The sequence below is a fragment of the Oreochromis niloticus genome, unplaced genomic scaffold (genome assembly GCF_001858045.2).
Source record: "Oreochromis niloticus isolate F11D_XX unplaced genomic scaffold, O_niloticus_UMD_NMBU tig00003174_pilon, whole genome shotgun sequence".
In the NCBI taxonomy this organism is placed as follows: Eukaryota; Metazoa; Chordata; class Actinopteri; order Cichliformes; family Cichlidae; genus Oreochromis; species Oreochromis niloticus.
Window position 1 is genome coordinate 45868 of NW_020327802.1, and position 11888 is coordinate 57755.

Genomic DNA, 11888 nt, shown 5'->3' on the forward strand with positions numbered 1-11888 from the left:
CACAAATAAAACAATAAGTAAAACAGGCTGATCTAAAGTATGATTAAAGTTCAGCCTGATTAATATAAATGTCACTGACAGTTGCTAATATATTGGAAAACCAAAATACTTACTGATGTCTTTCTGTCCAACAACAGGAGTGCTGGTCCCGAGCCTCAAAGACAGTAAGAAGCAAGCAGAGGGAGAAAAAACAGAACATGTTTCAGAAACTGATTTGATCCTTAATGGCTGTGCAATCATTGTAACATAGAGTTTGCTTATGTTGTTAAATAAAGGCTAGATTTGACATTAATAGATGCCACAGATGTTCTAAAGCTGCCACAAAGCATGAAAAAAAAAAATAGACGTCTCCGAAAACGTCGGAGCATTTTTGCAAATATGTGATGTCTTGATAAATTGAGCAGATATTTGAAATTTACACAGCTACATTGTCGCCTGAAAATATCAAGTTTATTTTGTGACCCAGAAAAAGTAATAAGTTTTTTAGCCGTGCTCCTCCGCCATTGCGGCGCTTACAAGTACGCACAGGCCCCGACAACCGTGGCCGACAAATGCGATCCTCCTTTTCCCCAGACTACCCTTTCTCAGTCACAAAATAACCTTTTAAGATATTTTCAGGCGACAATGTAGCTATGTAATGCTCAAATATCTACTTAATTTATCAAAATATCACATATTTGCAAAAGTGCTTCCACATTTTCGGAGAGCTCTGTTATCCACCCCCCACATCCCACACCTACCCCACCCCTAACTGCTGCACCTCCCGAAGAATTTTGTCTGGGCTCTTATCTCACTTATTTATTTCAAACAATCAACAGAAAATTTCACCACATAGTTTTATGTAAGGTTTTTAAGGCTGTGGTGTTAATTTTTAAGTAACATGAGCCCAGCGGCAGCAGCAACGCTAGGCTAACACTAACTAGCTAGCAAGATTTTAAACCTGGTGCTAAACTAAGAGAAGCCACAAAATCAGTTTGAATAAGAGTAAACATTTACTCACCAAGTCAGTGCATCAGGTAAAGATCCACAGCAATGACAACAATAATATCTTGAGCTGATGCTTCTCCAGGTTTGCTCAACATATTCCATAAAAAATGCACCGTGAACATGCGGACTGATCCGAGAGGGAGGAGGACGGTAGTCACGTGGCATTTTCAAAACACATCTTTCATCCTTCCGCACTGAGAAGCAAAACTTCCAGCTTACTTAGTTTTTCTAAGTTAAGACAACTCAAATAAATGGAGTTTATCAGTGTTTTTGCATAAAAAGTACTGGTAACTTATTTAAATTGAGTTCTAATAACAAATTGATAAAAATTGAATTCAGCCTATTTAATATTTTTAATTAAACACAATATTACATTTTACAGTGCACTGACTATTTTTAGGAGCTTTTTGAGATTAAATAGAAGAAAATACAAAACATTAAACATGTTAACAACAAAAAAGCCATATTAAACGCAGACTACTTTAGGCCCGGAAGTAGGATTCGTCACGTCATCACTTAACGACCGGAAAGACGGGTCCTTGATTATCTGGAAATCGCCAATCAGTGAGGGAGAGCCTACATTCCCTAGCTCACTGGTGAGTGGTCACTGGGGATGAATCACAGTCACTCTGAAATTAATTGCTAAAGCCCAGTCATGCAGAACTGGAGACCGGTCAGTGACCTCCTTGGAGCCACAGGTCACCAGCAAGAAAACTATATCCCCCAACCTGTTGGTGCAACTTTTACTTTGAAAGCGAGAACAAAATGCTGCTTCATCTCCAACTGAATGGTGGGGAATATTTAATTTCGTATTGGTCTGTTAGCCCTTTAGAGTCATTGAACTCACATGTGAGTCACTGACCCACCCAGCCATCATGTGATTCTTACAGTCGTTGAGGTCCAAAGTGAGTTGTTGACCTACTCGGTCATTGTGTTAGTCATTAGGGTTGCATGAGTCAAGGTGTTGATGGATGGTAAGCTGTCTGGTGAAGGATGCTTACTTAGTGACAGTTGTTCCGGCTTGAGGTAGATGCCTTCTATCACTCCTCCTTTGAATCGGCACTTTTCTCTGGCCAGTTTGTGTCCATAATTGTACTCAAATGAATGTCCTTTGTCCCTGAGATGTAAGTGAACTGACCCGAAGAGTCAGTTGCTTCTCCGGGTAGAGGAGTTTAAGTATCTCAGTGATGCAGACGCTGTACTGATCTGTTGTGGTGCAGAGAGAGCTGAGCATGAAGGCAAAACTTTTACCGGCTGATCTACATTCCTGCCCTGTTGGTGATGAGCGTTTGCTACTAACTGAAGGAATGAGATCACAGATAAGCAGCGGTGTTAGATTTGTATTGTTTATTGCCATTTATGCTTAGAAATATTTACTCATATATGCTTAGAAGTATATAATTGATTGTGTAGTGATAGGAGGTTTGATCCTTAATAGTCTGTAACAACTCTGTGTAGCATGAAGAGGGGAGTGTGTTCACTCCTCTTCAGAGTGTTCTGGCATAGATCACACACCTCCTAGGAGAGGTCGTATCTTCTCTTGCTGATATATAGTATAACAAACACACGTATATCTGTTTGAGTCTAAGAGCCTTTTGTTTAGATGGACCGCTAGACTCCTGGCACCAGCTTTGGGGAGTCACATTCCACACACACACACACACACACACACACACACACACACACACACACACGGTATTCTTTGTTCACATGTATACCTAGGTAAGAGGTCATATGTTAATGAACCTATGCATATTCATGTAACCACAATAAAAGAGCAGTGTTACGGGAGAGCAGACGAAAGCAACTGGGGTCAAGCGAAGGAACGGCGCCTGTCCAGTTCTCTCCCGTGCACGTGAAACATAAAGAACTTGCCTACTCGTGTCTTGCTTGCTGTGTAATTACATTGTCTTCAACGTTCCAGCGAATAGGTTCAAGCTACAAACCTATCAAGCGGGAATGAGCTTCCTTCGAAGGCTGTCTGGGCTCTCTCTTCAATATCGGGTGAGCAGTTTGGTTAATTTGGAAGGGCTCACAGTAAAGCCTCGTCTTCATCCAACAGAGCCAGTAGAGGTGGTTGGATGTTACTAGGATGCCTCATGGACACCACTTAGGCCAAGCTAATTTCTCCAACTCATTCAGGGAGACAACAAATGAGCTGGAGGAGCACAAGTAGCTGAGAACAACGACGACAACAGTCTCTATTTTAACTGCTGCAGTTATATCTGGTGTCAAGCCAGCACTGCTGGCTGACTTCTGGCATGGTAAGTGGTATGTCATCCAGATATGGGCCAGGCCTGGCATAGATGGCACTGTTTATGTGATGGCATGCCACATCTGGTCCGATTATGGTTTGGTTTATGTGACCCAGGCTCATAGAAAACAGCTCTGGCCCGGATCGGGCATCAAGCTGACACCTCTGATTGACTGGTGTCATGGCAGGTTGTATGTCAACCAGATGTGGGCCAGGTCTGGCAATGAGGCACTATTTATGTTCCTATTTTCCTATTTTAGTTAGAAGAACCAAATGCCATGTTGCAATACTATACTGCTATGGTAGCCAACTTCTCAAATGCAGGTTTGACAGGTTTGTGAGTGTACACTTTATCCAAAACCTAGAGAGGGTTTACTCATGTTTACCACCAGGTGGTTGTAGCTCAGGAGGTAGAGCGGGTCATCTAGTGATCGGAGGGTTAGTGGTTTGATCCCTGCCTTCTCTAATCTGTATGTCAAGAGCATGGTTGTGTATGAATGTAGTTGGAAAGCACTAAGTTTAGAGAGATTGGGTGAATGTGGCATGTTGTATGGAGCACTTTGAGTGTTATATGAGAATCAGTCCATTCACTGTCTGAACAGAGTTTTGTCATGTTACTTTTGCACTATTATGTTCCGGCACATGTTGTTAATACATGGCTTGATTAAGGAACACATTAGGCTGACATTTGGGGCCAGAGCTGAAACTGTTCTGGGCCAGCAGTGTGTCTGCAACTGGCCTTGTTCGGGCCCATGTGTGGGCCACCTCTGGCAAACCTGATCTGGGCCATCAAAGGGCCGCCATTCTTTGTGGTATGTGGGCCACGTGTAAGCACATTGTGTGGGCTAGAACCAGGCCATACCAATTTTGCTATGTGGGATATTGTAAGGTAGACCCTACAATACATACAGAGAAACACCCAACAATCATGTGACCCCCTATGAGCAAGCACTTGACGACAGTGGGAAGGAAAAACTCCCTTTTAACAGGAAGAAAGCTCCAGCAGAACCAGGCTCGGGGAGGGGCGGGGCCATCTGCTGTGACCAGTTGGGGTGAAAGAAGGAAGACAGGATAAAGACATGCTGTGGAAGAGAGACAGAGATTAATAACATAGTGAGTGAGAAAGGTGACTGAAGAAGAAATACTCAACCGGTCATGGCCAATGGGCACATTTCCATAAACCTGGTTGTCACGATCCTGGGTCTTATGACCCAGTGTTTTGAGTTTTAGTTCATTTTGATGTTTATAGTATGTTTAAGCTCATTAGGTTTCCTATGTTCATTTGCTTATTAGTTCCCACTTGTGTTTTCAACCCCTGTGAAGTCTCCCTTGCCCTTCATGTGTTTCATGCCTGTGAGTCTTATGTTGTCAAGTTCATGTTGTCATGTCTGCGTCTCATTGTTTCCTGTTTTATTTTGAAGGGGTCCTGTGTTCCTATGTTCAATGTTTTCAGTTTTACTCTCCTCTTGTGACGTCGTTATGTTCATGTGTGTCAGCTGTTTCCCCCATGTGTTTCCATTTTCCTTCATTATCCTCCTGTGTATTTAGTCCATGTGTCTTCAGTCATTCCTTGTCAGGTCGTCTGCTCATCCACATCACAATCTCAGGTATCCATGTCAGTTCACCATATTTAAGGTTTTCCATGTTTAGTTTTAGTTCACCCAGTTTAAGTTATTGTTTAGTTTCACCAATGCCCTTTTGTTTGTACCTTTTTTGCTAGCCTCAATAAACGGCTTGTTTTTTGTTATATCCACGTCACGTTCAGTTTTTGGTCTGCGTTTGAGTCCTCTTTTGCAAACACATACAGTCTGCCCCAGCCAGACTGTGACAGAACGACCTGACCATGTTGGACCCAGCGGACATTTATTTCACAGACTTTTTTGAATTCAAGATTCGTGTTACGATTCTTCACGGACTTTGGATTATTTCCTCTGCAGGCAAGCAGGAGGAGGAGAAGGAGGCTATTCGGGCTCAGATGATCCGGATAGCCACGGCTAACCCAAGGTTTTTGGACTTTTTGCCTGAGGATTTAAAGAACTTTGTTACTGCCTCAACCTGATCTACCTCGCCATTATCACCACAGCCCTGCGGAGACGCAGGTCTTCCTTCGCCGGCTACAGGAGTAAGAGTCGGCGTGTTCAGGCTCTCGCCTGTGTCACCACAGCAGTGGATAAGTGCTGTGGTTTCCTCACCACCACCAGTGGCTGCTTCAAGCGCTACATTCACCTCAGCCGTAGCGGCGCCAGCCTCCACAACCACGGTTTCCAGGAGGAGGCAGCGCCCACGTCGTCACCGTGGCTTACAGCAGCATGAGGTGGGTGACTATATTCTGGATCCACGTGTTTTTTCTAAGGAGCAAATTAAAATTAACACAGACTTGCCAGTTCATGGGCCCGGTTATGGAGCGACCGCCCTGCCGTCTGCGGTTGCCATGCCGCCACCTGCCACGCCTCAGCCAGAGGTCTCCGCACCTGCTGGCCCTGCCACGCCTCAGCCAGAGGTCTCCGCACCTGCTGGCCCTGCCACGCCTCAGCCAGAGGTCTCCGCACCTGCTGGCCCTGCCTCGCCTGGTTCTGCCACGCCTCAGCCTGAGGACAATGCCTCGCCTGGTCCTGCCGCACCAGCTGGAGGTTCAGCCGAGCCCGTCCAGCATCCTGCCGCACCAGCTGGAGGTTCAGCCGAGCCCGTCCAGCATCCTGCCGCACCAGCTGGAGGTTCAGCCGAGCCCGTCCAGCATCCTGCCGCACCAGCTGGAGGTTCAGCCGAGCCCGTCCAGCATCCTGCCACACCTGCTGCAGCGCCACCACCTGGTCCACCACCTGCGGCTTCCACGCCGTCGCCTGCAGTGCCATCCACCATATTTAAGCTGGCTAAACGATTTGGACTTAGTGCTTCAGAGCTGATAGATCAAGTTAAGTTTTGTGTTCCACAGCCACTCATGTTTGAATCAACTCACCATGCTTTCTTGCCAGTGTCTACGGAAACTGTTCATGTGACACCTCGAAAGACTGTTTTTTCTGAGCCACCTCCTCTGCCTCCTTGTATTCCTGCTCCTAGGGCAGCTTGGACCCAGCGTATCCCTGCACCCGTATCAGTTCCTCGGGTGAGGGAGGCTGAGGTCCAGCTGGTCCGTGCTCCGGTTCCCAGGCCGGCTGAGGCTCTGTCAGTTTCTGCACCCGTACCAGCTCCTCGGGTAAGAACGGCAGCTGCCCAGCTGTTGCCGGTGCCTGTCCCAGCTTCCAGGGTGAGGGGGGCTGTGAACCAGTCCACCCCTGCACCCATGCCGGTCCCCAGGGTGAGGTCAGCCAGGATACAGCCAGTCTCCGCACCCGTACCTACTCCTCGGGTGGGAGCGGCTAGTGTCCGGCAGGTGCCTGCACCCGTTCTTGTTCCTGCTGGAGGCCCAGGAGAGCCCCTCCAGGGCCATGCCTCATCAGCTGGAGGGCCCGAGGAGCCCGTCCAGCCTCATGCCATGTCAGCTGGAGGGCCCGAGGAGCCCGTCCAGCCTCATGCCACGTCAGCTGGAGGGCCCGAGGAGCCCGTCCAGCCACCACCTGCGGCTTCACCACCTGCGGCTGCCACGCCAGCCTCGCCTTCGCCTGGTCCAGCCCTAGCTTCAGCTACGCCTTCGCCTTTGCCTGGTCCAGCCCCAGCTTCAGCTACGCCTTCGCCTGGTCCTTCGTCCACGCCTGGTTTGGCATCAGCAGCCACCTTCCAGGCCACTGACTGGACTTCTTCGTCGGCGCGGCCGGCCTCCTGACCTGCTTCATCGCCGCCGCCGGCTTCAAGGTCGGCCGCCAGAACTGCTTCCACGCCGCCGTCGGCCGCCAGCCAAGCTGCCTGACGGTCTTCGTACCTGTCCACGCTGCCGCCGTTGCCGTCCGCACGGTCGGCCCCCTGAAGTGTTTTCGTCTGCTTCGTCGCCACCACTGGCTCCGCTGCCGGCATCCTGAACTGAGTTTTGGACTGTTCCCTGTGCCTTTCATGGACTTTTGTTTTGGACTACTTTGTGATTTCCGGGTTTTCTTGTGGACCTTTTGTTTTATTGGTCAGTTTCAGGCCCTCCGTCCTGGACCCCTCCGCCCACCCTGGGTGGGTTGTTTTGGTGTTGTTTTGTGTTTTTTTTTTTTTTGTTGTTTTTTTTGTTTGTTTTGTTTTGTTTTGTTTTGGGTTTTTTTGAGGTTTAGGGCGTCTGGAATCCGCCCTTGAAGGGGGGGCTCTGTCACGATCCTGGGTCTTATGACCCAGTGTTTTGAGTTTTAGTTCATTTTGATGTTTATAGTATGTTTAAGCTCATTAGGTTTCCTATGTTCATTTGCTTATTAGTTCCCACTTGTGTTTTCAACCCCTGTGAAGTCTCCCTTGCCCTTCATGTGTCTCATGCCTGTGAGTCTTATGTTGTCAAGTTCATGTTGTCATGTCTGCGTCTCATTGTTTCCTGTTTTATTTTGAAGGGGTCCTGTGTTCCTATGTTCAATGTTTTTAGTTTTACTCTCCTCTTGTAACGTCGTTATGTTCATGTGTGTCAGCTGTTTCCCCATGTGTTTCCATTTTCCTTCATTATCCTCCTGTGTATTTAGTCCATGTGTCTTCAGTCATTGAGCCGTGGCGGGCAGCCCGGCGCTGTGGCGCAAACTCGCCGCGGAGAACTGTTCTTCACCCCGGCTCCTCGGAGAAGAGGACCCACGGCGCGGCTACCTGGGAGTCACTCACGCGGTCCAGCTGGTGCATCTCCATTTGAACACCCCCGGTGCCGTGGCGCAGGCGTCTCAGATGGCCAGCAGTCCCCGGTGGCATCTCCTCTCTCCACGCTGGTCCTCGGGGATTCCATCGTCAGGAACGTGCGGATGAGGGGGGCGCTCACGCTGTCATTCCCGGGAGCCACCGTTGTCGACATAGTGGACAGAATTCACAACATCCTGGCGTCCCACCCACAGGCCAACCGGCTCATCATCCACATCGGCACCAATGACATTCCCAAACAGCAATCTGAGCTGCTGAAGCTGGACTTCCAACTCTTCAGCCTCCTTGGTCAGTTGCAGGTGAGTATTTTATCTCCGGGCCCACCCCCACCTGCGGCAGAGGGATAGGCCGTTTCAGCCGGCTGCTCAGCCTTAACACCTGGCTTTCCTCCGCCTGTGTCTCCCACGGTGTGGGTTTTATTAACAATTTTGATGCCTTCTGGGAGAGGAGACATCTTTTTGGGGCAGACGGACTCCACCTCAACGCCTGGGGACGCCGTTTGCTGTCCGCCTATTTGGTGTACAGCACTCCCGCACACGGCCCTGTCATTACCCCAAACCGACACTACCCGCTGATCTGTCCTCCACTGACTGATGTCCCCCTGGTCCCAGCTCCTACATTTGTTCCACTTTTAACAGTAATACACAAAACTCTGGACTCGGACCTCTCTCTCCCACAGTCAACACAATACCCGTCATAATCACAAACAGAGAGCAACACAATTATCATAAATCCAGTAACTCCAAAAACATTAATAACCTCCGGCCTCTTCAAAAATCTCAGCATTCATTGAACTCTACTGTCAAAAATCCACCAGTCTCAATCAGTATGGCACTTTTAAATGTCCGCTCTCTGTTGAATAAGTCTTTTATTATTAATGATTTAATTTTAGATAATAAACTTGATTGTTTATTTTTAACTGAAACATGGCTGGGTTCGGATGCACCAGTTGTTCTCACTGAGGCCTCCCCACCAAATTTTAATTTCTCTTTTTCCTTTAGAAGTGGTAAGAGAGGTGGTGGGACTGCATCTTTAACCAACAACACACTCACCACCAAACAAATTTTATTTGATCATTTTACCACTTTCGAATTCCACGCTATTGTTTTTAGCAGCCCTCCAGTTTTATCTGTCACAATTTATAGACCACCTAAAGACAGTGCTGCTTTTATCAAGGAATTCTCAGAATTTTTAACAAACATACATTCAAAGTATAATATGATAATTCTAACTGGTGATTTTAATCTGCACATAGATAATCCTTCTGACCCTACATCAAAAGAATTATTAAACATTCTTCATTGTATGGATTTTACCCAACACATCATGCAGCCAACTCACAACAGAGGACACACTCTGGACCTGGTCATCACCCATGGGCTGTCCACCAGTGTGTCCTCTGTTGTTGACTTGGCTGTCTCTGACCACTACTGTGTGTTTTTTAACATCACCGGTTTTATTCAGCGGGAGACCTCGGTCCGAACTGTGAGGAGGCGCTATCTAACCTCTGAAGTGGCTGCAAATTTTACCAGGGTTTTAGACCAATGCCCCCCTGTGATTCTATCTGCACCCTGTGATTTTATTTTTAATCATTTTAACCTCAAACTGAAGAAAAGCCTTGACTCCATTGCTCCACTCACCACCAAAAAGATTAACGTAAAACGTGTATCACCCTGGAGAAACGAAGAAGTCAAAAAACTTAAAAGAAATTGCAGGGCAGCAGAAAGGAGATGGAGGAAAAATAAAAATGCAATCAACCATCAAATACTTTGCGAGCACCTTAAAATTTACAATAATACACTAAGGAATTCAAGAAATTCATACTTCGCCAAAATAATCAGTAATAACAAAAATAATCCCAAGGTCCTCTTCTCCACCATAGATCATTTATTTAACCCTGATTTTAACAGCTCCCAAAGAACCCCCACAGACTCACTCTGTGAGCAGTTTGCAGACCACTTCAGGGGAAAAATCAACACCATCAGATGAGATATTTTATCTTCTCGTGTTATGATTTTAAACACATCTGAGGGCTCGATTGTACCTGAGGAGACACTGGACAACTTTGTCCTGGTTAATGCTGAGAACCTTAAGAAAGTTTTCTCCACAGTGAGACCCACCACATGTCTTTTAGATCCAATCCCCTCTTCACTTTTTAAAACACTTTATGGATGTTTTGAAGCTGAGCTTTTATACATGATGAATTGCTCTCTTCAGTTGGGTGTCTTCCCTGCTGCCTTTAAAACAGGGGGTGGTGAGGCCCCTTCTGAAGAAGAGCAATTTGGATTGCAATGATTTTAATAACCACAGACCTGTATCCAACTTACCATTTTTAAGTAAAATTTTAGAAAAACTTGTTTTTACTCAGATTAATGATTTTCTGAATGATAAACAGATCCTAGAAATATTTCAGTCTGGATTTCGGGTGAACCACAGCACAGAGACTGCTCTCCTAAAGGTTTTAAATGATATTAGATGTAACTGGGACTCCCTGTCATGGTCCTGGGCCACGTTGGCCCAGTATTCTTAGTTTTCATGTATTTTGTTCCTTATTTAGGCCATGCTTCCTGAGTTGCTCTGTTACGTTGTTTCCTTATGTGTTTTTCCCCTTGTGACTCTTACCCCCTGTGTGCCCCTCTGTGTATCTGAGCCCTCGTCTCTCCTTGTGTTTTATTCCATGTTTTCCCCAGCCCGTTATGTCTGTGGTCTCCCCGTGCTCTCTCTCCTCCTGTCTGAACCTCTGTGCACTTCCTGTTTTACTTTGACAGTCCCTCGTCAGTATGCGTCAGTGTTGCGTTTACTCCTGCCTTGTCTTGTTATGATTATCAGTGTCACCTGTGTTCTTCGTGTGCTCCCACTTCCCTCGTTAACCCTCTGTGTATTTAGGTCTGCGTCTCCCTCAGTTCTGTGTCGCGTTCTCCCTCATGCTGTGTGTTTCTACCTGTAGCTCCCTGTGTGTTTTGTTAGTCTTCCCAGTTTAGATTTTGTAGAGTTTTTGTGTTCAGCAATAAAAGCTGCCATTTTGAGTTCAGTCCAGTCTCCAGTGAGTTTGCGTTTGGGTCCAATTCCTGCCGGCACACAGCCGAATCATGACACTCCCAAAAGCTCTCAGTCCTGGTGCTACTGGATCTAAGCGCAGCCTTTGATACAGTAGACCACGCTATACTTTTAAACACACTGAAAGACATGGTGGGCCTCTCTGGTGCTGTACACAACTGGTTCACTTCCTATCTCTCAGACAGAACTTTTATGGTGTGTATGGATACATGCTCCTCTAAGATCCATAAAATGACATGTGGTGTGCCTAAAGGGTCGGTTTTAGGCCCTGTACTTTTTAATTTGTATATGCTCCCTCTTGGCGGCGTCATCAGGAGGCATGGAGTGAACTTCCACAGTTACGCTGATGATACTCAGCTGTATATCTCCATGTCTCCTGATGACACCAGACCAATGGATGCCCTTTTTAACTGTATTCTAGATATAAAATCATGGATGGCAGAAAACTTTTTACAGCTTAACCAGGACAAAACTGAAGTTTTAATCATCGGTCCTGAGGCTCAGAGAGAGAAACTTTTGTCTAAATTACAGGCATTTTCACTATGTCCTTCGCTACAAGTGAAAAACCTGGGTGTTATTTTTGACTCTGAGCTTGGTTTTATCCCACATATCAAACATGTAACCAAAATAGGATTTTATCATCTAAAAAATATAGCCAGAGTCCGCCCTATTCTCTCTCGGGCCAACACGGAGATGCTGATGCATGCTTTTATTACCAGTCGCATTGATTACTGTAATGCCCTGCTCTCTGGTCTCCCCAAAAAGAATATTTCACCCTTACAACTTTTGCAAAACTCTGCAGCTCGTGTGCTGACGAAGACCAGAGGGCGGGCCCACATTACACAGG

The 11888-nt window shown here is 46.7% G+C and overlaps 1 protein-coding gene across 1 annotated transcript; it reads left to right on the top strand.

Moving 5' to 3' along the window:
- Window positions 1–4928: 4928 nt before the first annotated feature.
- Window positions 4929–6601, top strand: LOC112845107 (vegetative cell wall protein gp1-like). The gene is made up of 3 exons (XM_025904666.1): window positions 4929–5871; window positions 5998–6434; window positions 6536–6601. The coding sequence occupies exons 1-3, from the start codon at window positions 5673–5675 to the stop codon at window positions 6599–6601; spliced, it is 702 nt and encodes a 233-aa protein (XP_025760451.1). The 5' UTR covers window positions 4929–5672.
- The last annotated feature ends 5287 nt before the right edge of the window (window positions 6602–11888 follow it).

Excerpts from the sequence above, each read along its gene's own strand:
- LOC112845107 (XM_025904666.1), top strand. The coding sequence starts at position 5,673 with ATGCCGCCACCTGCCACGCCTCAGCCAGAGGTCTCCGCACCTGCTGGC. Across the intron at positions 5,872-5,997 it reads TCCTGCCGCACCAGCTGGAG|GTTCAGCCGAGCCCGTCCAG; the intron begins GTTCAGCCGAGC and ends CACCAGCTGGAG. Across the intron at positions 6,435-6,535 it reads CACCCGTACCAGCTCCTCGG|GGTGAGGTCAGCCAGGATAC; the intron begins GTAAGAACGGCA and ends GCCGGTCCCCAG.